This window comes from Symphalangus syndactylus, chromosome 14 (assembly GCF_028878055.3).
Source record: "Symphalangus syndactylus isolate Jambi chromosome 14, NHGRI_mSymSyn1-v2.1_pri, whole genome shotgun sequence".
NCBI classification, from domain to species: Eukaryota; Metazoa; Chordata; class Mammalia; order Primates; family Hylobatidae; genus Symphalangus; species Symphalangus syndactylus.
Window position 1 is genome coordinate 86,904,784 of NC_072436.2, and position 17,244 is coordinate 86,922,027.

The 17,244-nt window shown below is 37.7% G+C and overlaps 1 protein-coding gene across 11 annotated transcripts in view; it reads left to right on the forward strand.

The window, feature by feature from the left end:
• The window catches only part of PSME4 (proteasome activator subunit 4), a 133,304-nt gene that overhangs the window by 90,678 nt on the left and 25,382 nt on the right, over nucleotides 1-17,244 (forward strand). For 8 of the 11 annotated variants that reach the window (XM_055240427.2, XM_055240426.2, XM_055240429.2 and 5 more), the window contains 6 exons: nucleotides 1,098-1,189; nucleotides 1,920-2,051; nucleotides 2,430-2,638; nucleotides 4,120-4,205; nucleotides 13,692-13,820; nucleotides 14,952-15,107. In XM_055240427.2, the coding sequence (XP_055096402.1) occupies nucleotides 1,098-1,189; nucleotides 1,920-2,051; nucleotides 2,430-2,638; nucleotides 4,120-4,205; nucleotides 13,692-13,820; nucleotides 14,952-15,107 (804 nt within the window). The remainder of the gene's footprint in view (nucleotides 1-1,097; nucleotides 1,190-1,919; nucleotides 2,052-2,429; nucleotides 2,639-4,119; nucleotides 4,206-13,691; nucleotides 13,821-14,951; nucleotides 15,108-17,244) is intronic. The other 3 variants (XM_063617995.1, XM_063617996.1, XM_063617997.1) reach the window with 1 other exon arrangement.

A 17,244-nucleotide genomic window follows, 5' to 3' on the forward strand; every position in this document is an offset into this window, starting at 1 on the left:
TTCATGCTTTTGTCATCTTATGTAATTGGAGATGGCTCTATTCAGCCTTTCAAATAAGTCTTGAGAAGTAACTCTTAAGTGATTATTATATCTTCTCTGCTGTGGTAATGCATCTAAAATTAAGTGACAATCATGTATTTGGAAATGTCACTTACATATAGTAAAAGCCACATAATACAAAGTTATAGGTATTATTTTTTATACCAGATATGTCCATAGCTTGTGTACTTTGATTGAAGATGATCCATTTAGCTAACAACAGTTTTCTCAGTGTTAACTTGAACTACGATAGTCACATTTGAATTTGAGTCACCTATCAGTTTTAGTTTGATTTTCTTCTTCTGTACAGTCAGCCCTCCATGTCCATGAGTTCTACATCTGTGGTTTCAGCCAACCTGAGGAGATGGAGAATATTTCAGAAGGGGGTGGGGGGATGGTTGTGTCTATAGTGAACCTGTTCAGATTTTTTTTTCTTGTCATTATTCCCTAAACAATACAGTATAACAACTATTTACATAGCATTTACATTGTATTAGGTATTACAAATACTCTAGAGAAGATTTGAAGTATACAGGAGGATGTGCATAGGTTATATGTAAATACTACACCATTTTCTTCAGAGACTTGAACATCTGTGGATTTTGGTATCCTAAGGGAGTTCTGGAACCAATCCGCCACAGATACCAAGTGGCGACTATACTTATATATGTTTTTAGTATTTCTAAAATAATTGAATATGGCTGGGTGCACTAGCTCTCAACTTTAATCGCAGAACTTTGGGAGGCTGAGGCAGGAAGATCGCTTGGGGCCAGGAGTTGGAGACCAGCCTGGGCAACATAGGGATACACTGTCTCTACAAAAAATAAAAAATTAGCCAGGCATAGTGGCGCATGCCTGTGGTCCCAGCTACTTGAGAGGCCGAGGCGGGTGGATTACTTGAGCCTGGGAGGTAATCATACCACTTCACTCCAGCCTGGGCAACAGAGTTAGACCTAGCCTCAAAAATAAAATTAAATTAAATAACTGAGTATGATTTATTTACAGAATAAATAAATAAATGTCCCCTGTTTAACTGTTACATCATATTTTAAACACAGGAAAGCAGAGATCCCCGGAAACTTCACTGGCTTTTTGAACTGCTGTTGGAATCACCATTGAGTGGTGAAGGAGGATCCTTTGTAGATGCGTGGTAAATTTTTTAAAAAACCTATGAGGTTAACACAAAAGGTTTTGTGTTAACGTATGTATAAATGGAAATGAATGGTCTCTACTTGTAAAGTCTAGATGAAGTAATTACTTTCTTCTGGAAGGTGATGTGATCTGGTTCCATATAACATGTGATACTTAATAAGAGTTATTTATTAGTTGGACAAGTAAGTGAGATGTAGGCAACCTGAGCAATTTAAACACAAATTAGAGTCAGCATTCTTTGCTGTCAGATATTTTATTGGAATTGTCTTTTGTACTTTTGTGTCTTCATCACATCTTATTTTTCACTTTTTCCTGTTAAAAAGATAGAAAGAGAGAGTAATCATTTCAAGGAAAAACTGCCTTGGTTGGGGCATATGGTGCTGTAGAAAGTTAGACAATAGTAATATGGATAATTTCATTAAAAAGAAGAAGCACTTAATTAATGAGAAAACTTGAATTCTGATGTTTAAATATTAGTCGGCGAGTATTCTTAAGTCAGTATTTCTTTCAGTTGTCTAGTAGTGGAGATGAAATGCAAATACAGAGAAAATGATATAGGAAAAATAAAATCTTCATAAAGAGGCTATTTTGAGTTGTGGATATTGTAGTATTTATTCGGTGAGAAAATGAAAAAGCTTTAAGTGAAATACAGATATTGGCTCTCCATACTGTCAATATGTAAAGGCAGAAAGGGCCTCCAATATAACACTACGATGCTTTAATTTTAGTCGACTTTATGTACTACAAGGTGGCCTTGCCCAGCAAGAATGGAGAGTGCCTGAACTATTGCACAGACTACTGAAGTACTTGGAACCCAAACTCACCCAGGTTTACAAAAATGTCAGAGAAAGAATAGGAAGGTAGGTACTGTTTTCTCTGTGGTATACCTCTCGAGTTCTTTGTTTTTTTTTAAATTGTAATAGCTAATACATGCTGGTTATGTTGTCAGTGGGTTTCATGGTGTCTTTCTCAAATTGTTTGCTATTGTGTCGTGGGAAACGATGAAACACCCTGAATGTAAACTATGACAGCAGTGTGCTCAGAAGCCAGAGATGAGCAGTCACAACACCTAAGTGTTAACACCCCTTAATTATAAGGCTTCTTTTACACACAAGCATAATCTAAGACCCACTCCAGGAATTGTCTTGGCACAGTTTACTTTGATTGGGTCATAACTTTTGAACCTCATTTTTATTTATGTGGCACCTCTTCCTATTATTAAGTATTTTATTTTGCAGTGTGCTGACCTACATATTCATGATAGATGTATCTTTGCCAAATACCACACCAACCATATCGCCTCATGTCCCTGAGTTTACTGCTCGAATTCTGGAGAAATTGAAACCTCTCATGGATGTGGATGAAGAAATTCAGAACCATGTTATGGAAGAAAATGGAATTGGTGAAGAAGATGAACGAACTCAGGGCATTAAACTCTTGAAAACCAGTGAGTGGATAAAATTAGTAGAAACTCAATTGAAAACATTTATTTGATTATCCTGTGGAGTTTTTTCCACCACTTTTTTTATTGTGGTAAAATAGACATAATGAAAAATTTACTATTTTAACCATTTTTAAGTGTGCAGTTCAGTGGCATTAAGTACATTCACACCCTTGTGCAACCATCACCACCATTTATCTCTAGAATCCTCTTCATCATACAAAACTGAAACTCTGTACCCTTTAACAACAGCTCCTCATTTTCCCTCCCCTCATCCTTTGTAACCACTGTTTACTTTCCATCTCTGAATTTGCCCATTCTAGGTAGGTCATGTAAGTTGAATCATAAATCTTTTTTGTGTCTGGCTTATTTCATGTTACATAGTATTTTCAAGTTGAATGAGTGAATTTCTGAATCATGTTGTGTCATTAATCTGTTACCCATTCATCTGTTTGCTGGATATTTGGGTTTCCACCTTTGGCTATTGTGACTAATGCTTCTCTGAACATTGATGTTTGTATAAGTACCTGTTTGAGTTCCTGCTTTCAGTTCTTTAGGGTGTGTACCTAGAAGTGGAATTGTTAGACCATGTAGTATTTCTGTGCTTAAGTTTTTGAAGAGCTGCCAGACTCTTCTCTGCAGCAGCTGCACCATTTTACATTCCAGTCAGCAAATGCACAAGGGTTCCGTGTTCTCACCACTTGTTTTCTGTTTGCTTGCTTTTTTAAAGTATAGCCATCTTAGTGGGTATGAAGAGGTATCTTGTGATTTTGGTTTGCATTTCCTTAATGATTACTGATATTTCAAGAATCTTTATTAGCCATTCGTATTTCTTGTTTGGAGAAATATCTACTCATGTCATTCATTACCCACCCCTCTGCTGCCTTTCACTCTGTCATCCAGGCTGCTTACTGCAGCCTCAACCTCCGGGGCTCAAGAGATCCTCCCACCTCAGCCTCCTGAGTAGCTGGGACTACAGGTGTGCAACCCCACACCCAGCTAATTTTTAAATATTTTCTAGAGACAGGGGTCTCCATATGTTGCCCAGACTGGTCTTGAACTCCTGAGCTCAAGGGATCCTCCTGCCTTGGCCTCCAAAAGTGCTAGAATTACAGGCATAAGCCACTGTACCCAGCCCATTTCTGAATTAGATTGTTTTGTTGTTTTTGAGTTTTAGTTCTTTATTTATTCTAATATCAATCCCTTATCAGATACACAATTTAGAAATATTTTCTCGTATTCGGTGGGTTGTCTTTCTACTCTCTGGATAGTGTCTTTTTATGCACAGAAGTTTTAAATTTTATTTTGGGTGCTGTTATACTGCTTCTGAATAAGTGTCTAATTTATGAAGTAACATAGATGATCTCTTTCATAGCACCGAAGAGCTGTCAGAGTGGCTGTATGACAATAACATTACAATATTGTTCTACTTTGTGGTCTGCAAATGGATAGTAAAGACTTACTCTGCATCTTTGTTTTCAAAATAGTATTGAAATGGCTGATGGCAAGTGCAGGAAGATCCTTTTCTACAGCAGTTACAGAACAACTTCAGCTTCTACCTTTGTTTTTTAAGGTAAGGTTTTGCTGAAATTAAGAATGCATCTCCTTTTGACCTTCATAAGGAATTTGTGTTCATCATCTGATGGTTGAAGTTCTTCAGACAGTGTGAATTTTGATTGGATCTCTGAAAAGTAGAATGGTCACAGCAGAATCATTAGGTGATAGTGGTTTAGTATTTGTTGAAATCGTATTTTAATATTAGGTGATAGCAGGATTTTGACAGCTACATGAAAATTTAACAGAATATTGTTTTACCTGGTAGCTAATTTCTGAGTAATAGCAGATTAGAGGAACTATTGACAGTTAAAAGAAAAGCTACAAAGAAATTTTTTAATATAGCCATTTCTGACTTCTTTACTAATCTACAAATGAAAATGTTCAGTATATTGTGTTTATTTTACAACGTTAAAGGGCCCTATAACTGTTTCTAACAAATATCTGCAGGAAATCATTTGCCTCTGGTATCATATAATGACATTTTGTTAATGAAAGGCATGGCTTGAGTTGGTTTTATCTAATCATCTACTCAGGGGATGCAGCTAGTGGAACTAAGGTCACAGGTTGACTCATTAGTTTCCAAAATCATAGTTTGCAATAATGATATGGTTGGCTGTGGTTAGGAAAACAGTGTTAATTGTACATTTGAAAGGCTTGGCATAAACATCACCACTTTTTAACATTATTCATCGGTACAGTTATTATTATCTAAGGAGGAGGACCCTTATTATTGTTAACAAATGGCATGCTAAACTTTTGATTTGCTATAGTATATTTTGTCTTTAGGAAATTTCAAACAGTTAACTGTACCAGTAACTTTCAAAGATTGTACTACTAAAATACTTTTAAGAATGCCATGCAGAGGATGATACCCATGAATGTCCCTGGGATCTTTTGGGGTATAAAAGTAGACAGTAGCTGCTAGTATATAGGTCCTTCTTACCTATAGGTCTTTGGTGTATGTAGGATTTGTCTGCCTAGTACTTATGTGTTTTTCCTCTGTCACATACCAAGCGGACGTAGAACATTGATAAATTCATAATGTGCAATGATTGTTAGGATAGCTGGGGTTCCATCCCTTTTCTTTCATTCAGAACAAATACAGGCAAGTATGTAAGAGTGAGGTTGGTAGAAGGATGATTTGAATCCACTTGAAGTTTATGAAAAAACTTAGATCATTAGAAACCTGTACGATAGAGGCTGGGTGTGGTGGTTCACGCCTGTAATCCCAGCACTTTGGGAGACCAAGGCGGGTGGATCGCGAGGTCAAGAGATCAAGACCATCCTGGCCAACATGGAGAAACCCCGTCTCTACTAAAAATACAAAAATTAGCTGGGCATGGTGGTGCACGCCTGTAGTCCCAGCTACTCGGGAGGCTGAGGCAGGAGAATCGTTTGAACCCGGGAGGTGGAGGTTATAGTGAGCTGAGATCGTGCCACTGCATTCCAGCCTGGCAACAGAGCAAGACTCCATCTCAAAAGAAAAGAAAAGAAAGCTGTACGATATAAGTTACCACTGACAAGCCTAACTTCTCACCTGGATATACTAATATTGAGGATATACTTATACTAGGCCATCATACTGAATGGGGCCAGAGGTACACAGGCATCACATCATAGTTATTTTGCACATAAATCAGATGTGTAGAGTGTGAGGATAAAGAGAGGCATTTAAAAGAAACCTGTTTACTAAACCATGAGAGGAGCACAGAAGGAGTTGAAGGAGGAGGTCAGAAATTCCCTTTCCAACATATTTCAAATGCTTATAAGACTTATAAGTGAAGATGCTTTTATAAGTGAAGATAATGGGTAAACATTCAGAGTTCAGTGGAATAGTGCAGCCTGGTGGTACAGACTTAAATGTCATCAACAGAGATGGTATTTAAAACCATGAAATTGAATGAGATCATCAAGGGAATGGGTGTAGATGGAAAAAAAAAAAAAAAGAAATATAAGAATTGAGCCAACATTCACAGGTTAGGGTGATGAGAACACAACAAATAGAGATGATTCAGTTAGCATATGCCTCATAACTTACTTTATATGAACTAAATTAGAACCGTTTAAGAGGACTAGATTATTTTCAACTGTCCAAAGTTTAAAACCCACATCACCTTTCTTGATTGTGGATGGTCAACAACATTCATATCAGAGGAGAGACCAGTGAATGGCAGCTTATCACATGGACCCCACCCCCTCCCCCTTTTTTTGAGACAGTCTCACTGCAGTGGTGCAGTCATGACTCACTGCAGCCTCAATCTCCTGGGCACAAGCAATCCTCCTGCCTCAGCCTCCTGAGTAGCTGGGACTACGGGCGTGCATAACCATGCCTGGCTAATTTTCTCAAAAATTTTTGTAGAGATGGGGTCTCATGTTGTCTAAATTGGTCTCCAATGGTCCTCCCACCATAGCCTTCCAAAGTGCTAGGATTACAGGTGTGAGCCACTATTTTTGGTCTCCCATTCCTAATTTAATAAAAAACAATTTCATTACTTTGAAGCTTATGGAAAATTTCAGTAACAGTGTAAGTTTAATTTCTCTCCTTTTTAAAAGAAATAAATGCCTTTTGAGAGAAAACTTAGAAAGTTGGAGGGAAATATTCATAAACTACTATTACCATTAATCTTTCTTATATGTATCTTTTTTTCTTAAAATTACTGTGAGTTTATAAAAGCAGCACATATTCATAAAAGTGTAAGATAGACTGACAAGACTAATTGTGTATGATAACAGCCACTGTTCATAGTTTTATTGATATTTATATTATTTCTATTTATGTATTTTTTTTTGCATTTCCTCAAATGTTTTTTTCCTACACAGTTGTTTGTCAGTAGAGTCATGCCAATAGCTCTGCAGCTTCCCTTTTATGAACCTAATCAATATATTGTATGTACCTTTCCACGTCAGTAAGTGAATACTCGTTATTCCTTATGTGGCTTTTAGAATTTAATATCCTGTGCTCTCTAGTAGTAGATGTTTGGTTTTATGACAGTTGTTCACCAGGTAGACAACAAGAAGCAGTGAGTGGAGTCATCAACAGCGTGAAGTTTTCAGCCAGGCTGCCTGGATCAAATTCATCTCCATGGCCCATGAACTAATTATGTAATCATGGGCATCTAATTCAACCCCTCTGAACTTTACCCTTCTCATCAGTAAAATGGGGTTAATGATACCACCCATCTCCTAAGGATGTTACGAGGATTATATGAGTTAATACATGTCCCTCATTGTCCAAATTGAGGAGTAGGTGGCTGAGTCTGATAACAAGGAATTATGTGTATTTTCCATTTCCTGGGTTGCCATTAGCAAATAGCAAGAGTTTAGATTAAAAGATATTGCATCCTAAATTGAGAGAATAAGGGGTACTTTCAAATATGAAGTGCTTAAAGCAGCATCAGGCACATGGTAAACACTGTAGACATGTTCCTCTTCATTAATGATACAGTGAACATCTTATACATATCTTTTGCACTTTGCACATATTTTTTATAGAATAAATCACCAGAAGTGAAAATGCTGGATCTACTTCAGCTAACACATTGTTGTAAGAAACATATGGTACACTGGCTGTTCTGTTAAAAATCTTATTTATTCTATCCCATAAAAAGCAGTTTTATATCCATAAAAAACCCTGAAATATATATGTATTAAATTTATATTTATGTATATCTATATATAAACTTGCCTATTCTGGTCTAAGAGTCTTCATATTCTTAAGATTAAAGGAAGAGGTTTTCCAACCAAGAGTAGCTTACAAAGTGCTGGCTTTCGGGTAAATAGAGTCCTAGTTTAAAATCCTGCATTTAGGTTGGGCACAGTGGCTCATGCCTGTAATCCCAGCACTTTGGGAGGCTGAGGCAGGCAGATCACTTGAGATCGGGAGTTTGAGACCAGCCTGAACAACATGGTGAAACCCCATCTCTACTAAAAATACAAAAATTAGCCAGGCATGGTGGCAGACAGTGTTGTCCCAGCTACCCAGGGGGCTGAGGCAGGAGAATCATTTGAACCCTGGAGGCGGAGGCTGCAGTAAGCCATATCTCACCACTGTGCTCTAGCTGGGAGACAGTCCAAAAAAAAATAAAATGATTCTGCCTGTGACAGGTGCTTTCTTTGTGACCTTGCACAAGCTTCTGAACTTGTCTCTTATGTAAAGAGTGTGAGTTTAATATCAGTATCCCTCACAGAACTGTTAGAAGGATGAAATGACATACCTGTAAAGCAGAAAGCACAGTGGTAAAGTACATACTTATTATTTTACTAATCTTTAACTGTATTTTAATTTGGAACAATTAAGGGCTCAAATGGTGGTGGTCAGAGAGGTATTTTATCCTAAGTTTCAAACTTCAGAAAATGCTCATCAACCACCACTGTAGTTTTGCATATGTAAAACTTAGAGAAGAATGTACAGATATTGTGGTACATTGGATACAGTCACCTCACATTGATGGTATTTCTTTAGAAAAACTATTTTTTTCAATAATCAGGAGAAAAATATAAGGTGATTCCTTTGCTAACTAAATGAACAGCATTTTCTACTGGTTAACATAGTTTAGTATATAATCTATCTGGTGAAATTTATCTATTGGATTTTAGAATTTTACTGTTTTTAGTAGAACATTTTCACCCATGCTGTACTTGAGAATATTGTGTCTTAATTTCATTAGAAAAACACATTTTTTTCATAACAGTAGGAAGAGAGAGACTGCTGATTCAACAGACGAAGTGAGTCATCTTAAATTCTGGTGGTAATAGACCTTGCCAGTAAATGAATATCTTCTTTTTTATACCACAGTTAACTACCCAAACTCTAAATCACCTCATATGTACCGTGAGTGTGAATAAAATGACCAGGAAAACAACTCCACCTGTAATGCCTAGAGATTTGAACTGTTGAATATTTACCATTTGTACCCTGACTTTGTTGGTGTATGTCCTTTTATACCTTTGACTATGAATGTGTCTGTGCTTTACCCTACAAATGTGTTTGTGAAATTGTTTTCTGAATAACAACTACTTAATTCTGCAAGGTGATTTTGGTTTTTAACTCAGTATATCATGTCCATCTTTTCATATCATTACACAAAATTGCCTCTTTTTATGACTAAATTGTACCATCATTTAAAAACCTAACCAGTTTTCTGTTGGTGGAACCTCTGGCTCTTCTTAAGTATCTTGCACATGTGAGCATATTTGTAGGATACTTCCTAGGTGTAAAATTGCTGGGCAAAAGAGATGTATCTGCATTTTTTTTTTTCTTAAGAGACGATATCTCGCTATGTTGTCCAGGATGGCCTCAAACTCCTGGGCTCAAGCGATCCTCCCACCTCTGTCTCTTGTGTAGCTGGAACTACCTTCGTGTGCCAGCACCACCACTCCACCTAATTTTATTTTTTGTAGAGACGGGGTCTCACTTGTAGTGGCCCAGGCTGCTCTCAAACTCCTGGCTTCAAGTGCTCCTCGTACATTGGCCTCCAAAGTGCTAGGATTACGGGCATCAGCCACTCTGCCGAGCCCAAGTTTACTGCTTTTAAGCTTTTGCACACCTCTTTGTCTCTAAAGAAATACACTTATACTGCTCATTTTTTTATTTTCCAACTTAAGTTACTTTGCTATGGATGTCCTGCCATTTTGGAGATGTGGTTAAATTACTTCCACCATATTCTTCCTCCACACCAAGGCAGGGTTTTGAATCTCCTTGTCAAGTTTATACTTCTGTAATTTTTTTTAACCTTTCAAAACACAATTCCTAATGGAATTGAATTAAATTCATAAAGTAATTTTGGTCACATGCCAGGGATAAAAAATAATGTGTTCTGACATTGCACCAATTGATGTTCAGTAATTAATGTTCACTGTTATTTCCCTTTACTTTTTTTTTTTTTTTTTTTTTGAGATGGGGTTTTGCTCTGTCACCCAGGTTGGAGTGCAGTGGCATGATCATAGCTCATTGCAGCCTCAGTCTCTCGGGCTCAAGGGGTATTCATTGTTACTGAGTTGATTAGTGTTTCTGGGCTTATTTGGTAGACACAGCAAATTTTCTAAGAGAAATAGCTCGTACTGGCATTTTCAATTCAAATTTGGGATTACTAAGATTTTATTTAACCACTTGTATTTTTATATCTTTTACCTCTCATGTGAAAACTCTTGGTTCCTGTTGACAGTTACTCTAAACTTGATTTTTATACATCCCACAAAGCATTATATTACCCTGTTTTAAAAGTCACTGCTCTTAAGTATGTTTCTTGCCAGCCAGATAAACAGTGAGGTTCGCTTATTTCATTTTGCTTTTGCCTTTTTTCCGAAGAGATTTTTAAGGGATTACTTTATAACAATAGGAATGATTCATATGATAGGATATCTAAACTACAAGGATGTACTAAAGTTTATTTAACCAGACACTCTCCAGATCCAATAGATATTTGAATTATTTCCAATGTTGTGCTTTTGAAATAGTGCTACAACATAGATCTTTGTGTAGACATTTCATATGTTTGCCAGTATATCTTTGAGGTAGGAGGGTAGACATACATTGCCAGTATCGAGGGAAATTCACCCCCGATATTTCACATAGGTTCTTTTCTATTTTCCCTAAGTGCCGACTGGTTTGAGAAATAAAGGGACAGAGTACAAAAGAGAGAAATTTTAAAGCTGGGTGTCCGGGGGAGATATCCCATGTCGGCAGGTTCCGTGATGCCCCTGAGCCGTAAAACCAGCAAGATTTTATTAGTGATTTTCAAAAGGGGAGGGAGAATATGAATAGGGTGTGGGTCACAGAGATCAAATGCTTCACAAGGTAATAAAATATCACAAAGGAATTAGAGGCAGGGCGAGATCACAGAACCACAGGACCGGGGCGAGATTAAAATTGCTAATGAAGTTTTGGGCACGCATTGTCATTGATAACATCTTATCAGGAGACAGGGTTTCAGAGCAGACCACTGGTCTGACCAAAATTTATTAGGCGGGAATTTCCTCATCCTAATAAGCCTGGGAGCGCTACGGGAGACCGGGGCTTATTTCATCCCTTAGCTATGACTGTAAAAGACAGCCATCCCCAAAGCGGCCATTTCAGAGGCCTCCCCCTAGGAACGCATTCTCTTTCTCAGGGATGTTCCTTGCTGAGAAAAAGAATTCAGCGATATTTCTATTTGCTTTTGAAAGAAGAGAAATATGGCTCTGTTCTGCCAGGCTCACAGGCAGCCAGAGTTTAGGGTTATCTCCTTTGTTCTCTGAACATTGCTGTTATCCTGTTCTTTTTTCAAGGTGCCCAGATTTCATACTGTTTAAATAATTTGTGCAGTTAACGCAATTATCATGGTCCTGAGGCAACATTCATCCTCAGCTTACGAAGATGATGGAATTAAGAGATTAAAGTAAAGACAGGCATAGGAAATCACAAGAGTATTGACTGGGGAAGTGATAAGTGTCCATGAAGTCTTCACAATTTATGTTCAGAGATTGCAGTAAAGACAGGCATAATAAATTATAAAAGTATTAATTTGGGGAACTAATAAATGTCCATGAAATCTTCACAATTAGAAGACTAGATCTCATCCTCAGGCTCTGTCTTTGGCTGTCTGTCTTTGGTCCAGTTTTAGCAAGACTGTCTCTAATCTAGTTTAGAATGAATCCCCCACCCTTGGTATCTGATCACCCTATTCTACCTTTTGAAGGAATCCCCTTAAGTTGGTTTAGGAGGAATCCCCCTACCCTGATGTCTCTGAATAAAGTTTTCCTTACAATTTTAACAAATGTCAGAACAATTTTTTTAACAACAGTTTCAAGCTGAGTGTATTAATTCACTATGATAGTTTGTCCAGTATTTGATAGAAATAATTTCCCTTAGCAAACTTTATTTTTTTTAAGAGACAGGGTATCACTCTGTCACCCAGGCTAGAGTGCAGTGCTGTGATCCTAGCTCACTGTAACCTTGAACTCCTGGACTCAAGCAATCTTCCCACCTCAACCTCCCAAGGACTATAGGCATGTGGCACCAAGCCCAGCTAATTTTTTTTTTTTTTTTTTTTTTTTAGAGACAGGATCTTGCTCTGTTACCATGCTGGCCTCATGAGATCCCTCCAACTTAGCACCCCAGAGTCCCTTAGCAAACTTTATTAAAGCTTTCCCCTCCTGAATGTGTAAGGGTATATTTTTTAAATATTTAAAACGAATTTAAGGCATCAAACAGCATACATTCATAATCAAAGTATGGTACCAGACAAACCTGATTTCTTCATTAAAACAAATATGGATACTGGGTACAGTGGCCCATGCCTGTAATCTCAGCACTTTGGGAGGCCAGCGCAGGAAGATTGCTCAAGCCCAGGAGTTTGAGACCAATCTGGGCAACATAGTGAGATTCTGTCTCTACAATAAATTAAAAAAAAAAAAATAGCTGGACACAGTGGTGCATGCCTGTGGTCCCAGCTACCCAGAAGGCTGAGGTGGGAGGATCACCGACTCCAGAAAGTTGAGGCTACAGTGAGCCATGGTTGTGCCACTACACTCCAGCCTGGGCTACAGCGCAAGACCCTGTCTCAAAAAAAAAAAAAGAATGACAGTGGCTACAGCCATCAGATTTGTTGGAATTCATAATGATAGTCTTTTAAAAATTGTTATTTACTTTTGGAGGACAGAAGGGAAATCATTATTCCAAATGAGGGAAAGCTTTTATATATGTAAGTATTCTAGCTAATAATGAAGAAGGAATGACCGTTTCACAAATCTCTCTTTTTATAATGGATTCTCACAGAAAGACAAAACTAAATATCAATGAAAGAAATACACAGCGCCACTTATGTTGTGCCCAAAAAAGTGAAACTTCAATAAAGTCAGACCTTTACATCTAATAGCCAATTTATAAGACTTACTGGGGCCAAGGAATACCACTGCAGGGATGCAGTCAGGGAAGGCCACAGTGGGGGAAACTACAAAACAACAGACACAGCTTTTTTTCCCTGAGGAAAAAAATACAGAGCAAGGGATTTTAAGATAGTAGGGGGAATATATGCATTGAAAGAGATTTATGAAACCTACCGAGTAAGTACAGTATGTGGTCATTACCTTAAACCTGATTTCAAAAAACCAGTTGTAATAACACATGAATGTGGTAATTGGGGAAATCTGAGTACCGCCACTTATTTTATATTATAACTGTAATGAAGTTTTATGCCTGATGATGTCCAATACATGATTCTTTTTTAAGAGACCTTTTAGAAATAACATAATAAAATATTTAGAATAAAATAGGGATTTGCTTCAAATAATTTCTTTAGGGAATGGGAGTCAGTGGGGAGCAAAAAATGAAACAAAAGATTATGAGTTTGTCATTATTGAAGAGGTGATTGGCCCATGGGGGGTTCATTATACTATTCTCTAGTTTATGTATTTGAAATTTTCCATAAAAATTGTTAAAGATGTGTTATCTCTCATGTAGGATGCCTTTGTACTTAATTGGCAATTATTTTTCCATTTTTGTCCTTTTTACATTGTTTTTTAGATTGCCCCAGTGGAAAATGACAATAGTTACGATGAACTGAAAAGAGATGCAAAGTTATGTTTATCATTAATGTCTCAGGGGTTGCTTTACCCTCATCAAGTGCCTTTGGTACTTCAGGTGCTAAAACAAGTAAGAGTGTTTATAATATTTATGTCTTTTGATTAGGATTTTGGTTTACATTCTAAGAATTTCACAGTCAGCTGCAGTGCACACAGCACCTGGTTTTTGTTTTGAATTTTCTTTTAGTCTAAGAGAAGACATATATATTGACCAAAGAAACAGACCTAGATTCTGTGCCTGGCTCTGCCACCGCCTTCTGTGACTTTGGGCAAGTCACTCAAGCCAAAAATACGCAGATAGCTAATTCATTATTAAGTGCTTTGGATAAAAAGTGCTTATGAGGAAGGGAGATGGCGGTTCCTTTCTACCAGTTCCCCTTTGTTTTGCTCACTTCTGTTACCTGGTCTATTCTAGAGAGACCTATATTGACTGTACATTTTCTGCCCGCATTGTTAGTATACTGTACGGTCAGCTTTATCCAGACATTACACATGTTATATAGAAGCGGACATCTTCCCATAGCTTTCATTTTAAATTTGATAACCACACTGGAAAATATTTTCAACAACCTACAATGGTATTTCTTTGTAGTAGAATTTAGTAGTCGTTAATCATTTGTTTTCCAGACCCTCTGTTGCTACCAAAAGTAAAATAATGTGCCATCCTCAGAGGATTTAGGAGCCATTAATCATGACTATCTCTTGTGAAATTTGCTTTTACCTTTGTGTTTTTCTGTTATTGTTTTTGAGACAGAGTTTGCTCTGCTGCCCAGGCTGGAATGCAGTGGCCCCATGTCTGTTCACTGCAACCTCCGCCCCCCAGGTTCATGCGATTCTCTTGTCTCAGCTTACCAAGTAGCTGGGATTACAGGTGCCTGCCACCACACCCAGCTAATTTTAGTATTTGTAGTGGAGACAGGGTTTCACCATGTTGGCCAGGCCGATCTCCAACTCCTGACCTCAGGTGATCCACCCACCTCACTCATCATCCCAAAGTACTGAGATTACAGGCGTGAGCCACTCTGCCCAGCCTCATTCAACCTTTTATTTATAAGGAAATATAAGATGAGCTCGTCCTAACTATACCTGTGTAAATAGAGTTAAATTAGAATATTACATTGTTTGTGTGTAATGTCACTATCTGTCATCTCATGTTCTCGTCAGTACTGCTTTATCGTTTATATTTATTTCTCATTCACAGACAGCAAGAAGCAGTTCTTGGCATGCACGATACACAGTACTGACCTACCTCCAGACCATGGTATTTTATAACCTCTTTATTTTCCTAAACAATGAAGATGCAGTTAAAGATATCAGGTGGCTGGTTATAAGTCTTTTGGAGGACGAACAACTAGAGGTAAAATTTAAGTTATAGAAAATGGAAATTCAGTCAATTTAAAGAAACCATCATGGTTCCCTTTTTAATAAGTATTTGCGGCCAGGTGCAATTGTTTTTATTTATAACCTCAACACTTTGAGAGACCGAGTCAGTGAGATCACTTGACGCCAGGAGTTTAAGACCAGCCTGGACAACGTAGCAAGACTGTCTCTACAAAAAGTACCAAAATTAGCTGGACATGATGGTGTGCGCCTGTGATCCCAGCTATTCAGAAGGTTGAGGTCGGAGGATCGCTTAAGCCCAGAGGTTGAGCCTGCAGTGAGCTGTGATTGCACCACTGCATTCATCCTGAGCAGCAGAGTGAGACCCTGTCTCAAAAAAATTAAATAAAAGTAACTTTAATTTTAACATAGCCCTATGTGAGTAATTTTGATACCCTAATCATGACTCCTTATAATACAAATGGAAGAAAAATTGGGCATGTTTTCGTTCTGTCTTCTTTGCAGTTGGGCAAATAATACTCGTGAACCCAAGTTTTCTTAACCATGAGAAATTGGGGATGATAATTGTAATTGTCCCACTAGTCCTACTGATTTTTAAGGAACTCATAAGAATGTGCATGATGGCAGTTTCAAAGGGATTAAAAATCTACACATAGGCACTGCTACCCAGTAGACTTAATATAGGTTTGCTGTTTTTGTTTTTCTTTGGTAGAGAAAGGTAACTTTTGTGGTGAGGTTACATTAATGTTTTGTACAAAAAGATAATGTATTATCCCATACAGCCGAATGTAAGAAGCATGTTTGCAGTAAATATGGCATGAGATACTACTTTTTAAGTTGGCATTAAGGAAGAAAATGTAATGGAATTTTTGGTGAAAATTTTGCTTATTTTATGGACTTCATAGTTTTTTCCTGTAGTAAAGTACTCACAGTATTTTATATACCTATTAGTATTGAAAATAGATTTTACTCACAGGAAAGTAGGAATGGAAATTTCTCTACCTCCCTAATGAGGCTATTTATATACTTAGATTCTGAGGGTGGATATTTTCTAGTCCCACTGGTATTCACAGACTGGTTACAACAACTCTTTATTTATTTATGTATTTATTTATTTATTTTGAGACGGAGTCTCGCCCTTCCCCAGGCTGGAGTGCAGTGGTGGGCTCTCAGCTCACTGCAAGCTCCGCCTCCCGGGTTCATGCCATTCTCCTGCCTCAGCCTCCCAAGTAGCTGGGACCACAGGCGCCCGCCACCATGCCTGGCTAATTTTTTGTATTTTTAGTAGAGACGGGGTTTCACCATGTTAGCCAGGATGATCTCGATCTCCTGACCTCGTGATCCGCCCGCCTCAGCCTCCCAAAGTGCTGGGATTACAGGCGTGAGCCACCGCGCCTGGCCTGGTTATAACAACTCTTAACAGGCTTCAACTACAATATTTATAGCTGTGATTTTTTTTTTAATTTCTTATCGTATTCTTTAAAAACTAACCTAAAGGAGTGGAAAGGTTGAGACCTTGTCATTGTTTCCTAACTTTAATTATTATACCACTTGCATTCAGGAGCTTCTTTTAGAACATTTTTATGGGTTTTTTTTTTTTTTTTTTTTTTGAGACCAAGTCTTGCTTTGTTGTCCAGGCTGTCGTGCAGTGGCACAATTATGGCTCACTGCAACCTCTGCCGCCTGAGCTCAAGTGATCCTCCCACCTCAGCCTCCTGAATAGCTGGGACTATGGGCACTCACCACCACACGGAATTACTTTTTTTGTACTTTTGTAGAGGCAAGGTTTTGCCATACTGCCCAGGCTGGTCTCAAACTCCTGGGCTCAAGTAATCCACCCACCTTGGCCTTATAAATTATCTTTATATTTTCTTCCATATAGAGGTTTAAACATAGCTGTTATATAAACATAACCATGATCATTAAAACTATCATATTTTTAAAGCAACATGTAAAACCAAAAAGCAGTAATAATTCACTAAATTCATTGATAGTGTGGGGAAAAACAATGTTATCTAAATGAGAACTGTTTAAAGAAATCTTAATGTATTTAAAGGAAAATTCTTAGAAATAGAGGAAAACAGTATGTTTTTAGCTGAGAAGGCTAAATATATTCTTTCCTCACTTTTTAAAGTTAGTTAATTATAGACATG